Here is an 882-nt window from a genome sequence, read left to right as displayed (position 1 = left end):
GCCATCTGGGGTGTTGAGCATGGCCACTGCGCTGGGAGGCAGTGACACTCCCTGGAGGACGGTAGTGGCAGGGGGGGCACCAGGGGGCCGCGGGGGCAGGCTGCCTGCGGCCAGCGACACTGGCATCTGGAAGAGGGCCGGCTGGCCCACCTGGATGGGGGCCGCTGAGAGGATGTGAGCGGCGCTGTGGGCCCCGGAGTGGGGGGCCAGCACGGGGCCCAGGCTCAGTGGGCCCGCCAGGTTCTGGTTGGTGAGGATGGGGTTTGCGATGAGCTGTCCACCGGCGTGGGGAGCCGCAGCTGCCAGGATCTGGCCACCTACATTGGCCGGCAGGGCAGAGATCGGCTGGGGAAGCTGGACCGCGGGCGCGCTGGGCAGCAGGAACTGGTTCTGGCCGGGCAACATGTGCTGGGCGGGGATGACGATGCTGCTGCCTTGATTCAAGAGGTGGACACTCATGGGCTTGCTCAGGGCCCCCGGGGGCGGGGGCGGGGCCGCCCCGGGGGTGGTGGCAGGCGGCTGCTTGAAGACGTTGGCCTGCAAGGCGGGCGCCGGGAAGCCGGACAGGACCACATTCTGCCCTGCCTTGCCCGCGGCCATGAAAGTCAGGTTCTGGGGGGCCTTGGGCTGCTGTGGGAGTCCCCCGGCCTCGCCCTGGATGGTGAGCGTGGCGCTCGCAGGGGCGAACGGTTTGGGCGTCAGCTGGTAGAGCTTGGGGGGCAGCACGCCAGCAGGCTTGGGCTGGATGGGCGTGGGTGTGCGATGCAGGATCACATTAGGCGCAGGGACCAACGGTGACGTGCCGAGGCCTGGGGCCACCGCCAGCGGCTGGCCCCAGGGAGCCCCGCGGGCTGCTCGCGTGGCAGGCGCTCGGCCGCGCCA

The 882-nt window shown here is 71.3% G+C and overlaps 1 protein-coding gene across 1 annotated transcript in view; it reads right to left on the bottom strand.

Annotated features, from left to right (window-relative positions):
* The window catches only part of BICRA (BRD4 interacting chromatin remodeling complex associated protein), a gene marked incomplete at its 3' end in the record, with an annotated part of 21,718 nt that overhangs the window by 19,544 nt on the left and 1,292 nt on the right, over positions 1 to 882 (bottom strand). The window contains 1 exon segment of the mRNA XM_027767218.1: positions 94 to 828. Coding sequence (XP_027623019.1) covers positions 94 to 828 — 735 coding nt within the window.

Source organism: Tupaia chinensis, unplaced genomic scaffold (genome assembly GCF_000334495.1).
Source record: "Tupaia chinensis unplaced genomic scaffold, TupChi_1.0 Scaffold000067_1, whole genome shotgun sequence".
Lineage (NCBI taxonomy): Eukaryota > Metazoa > Chordata > Mammalia > Scandentia > Tupaiidae > Tupaia > Tupaia belangeri.
This window is presented reverse-complemented; position numbering and strand designations above follow the sequence as displayed.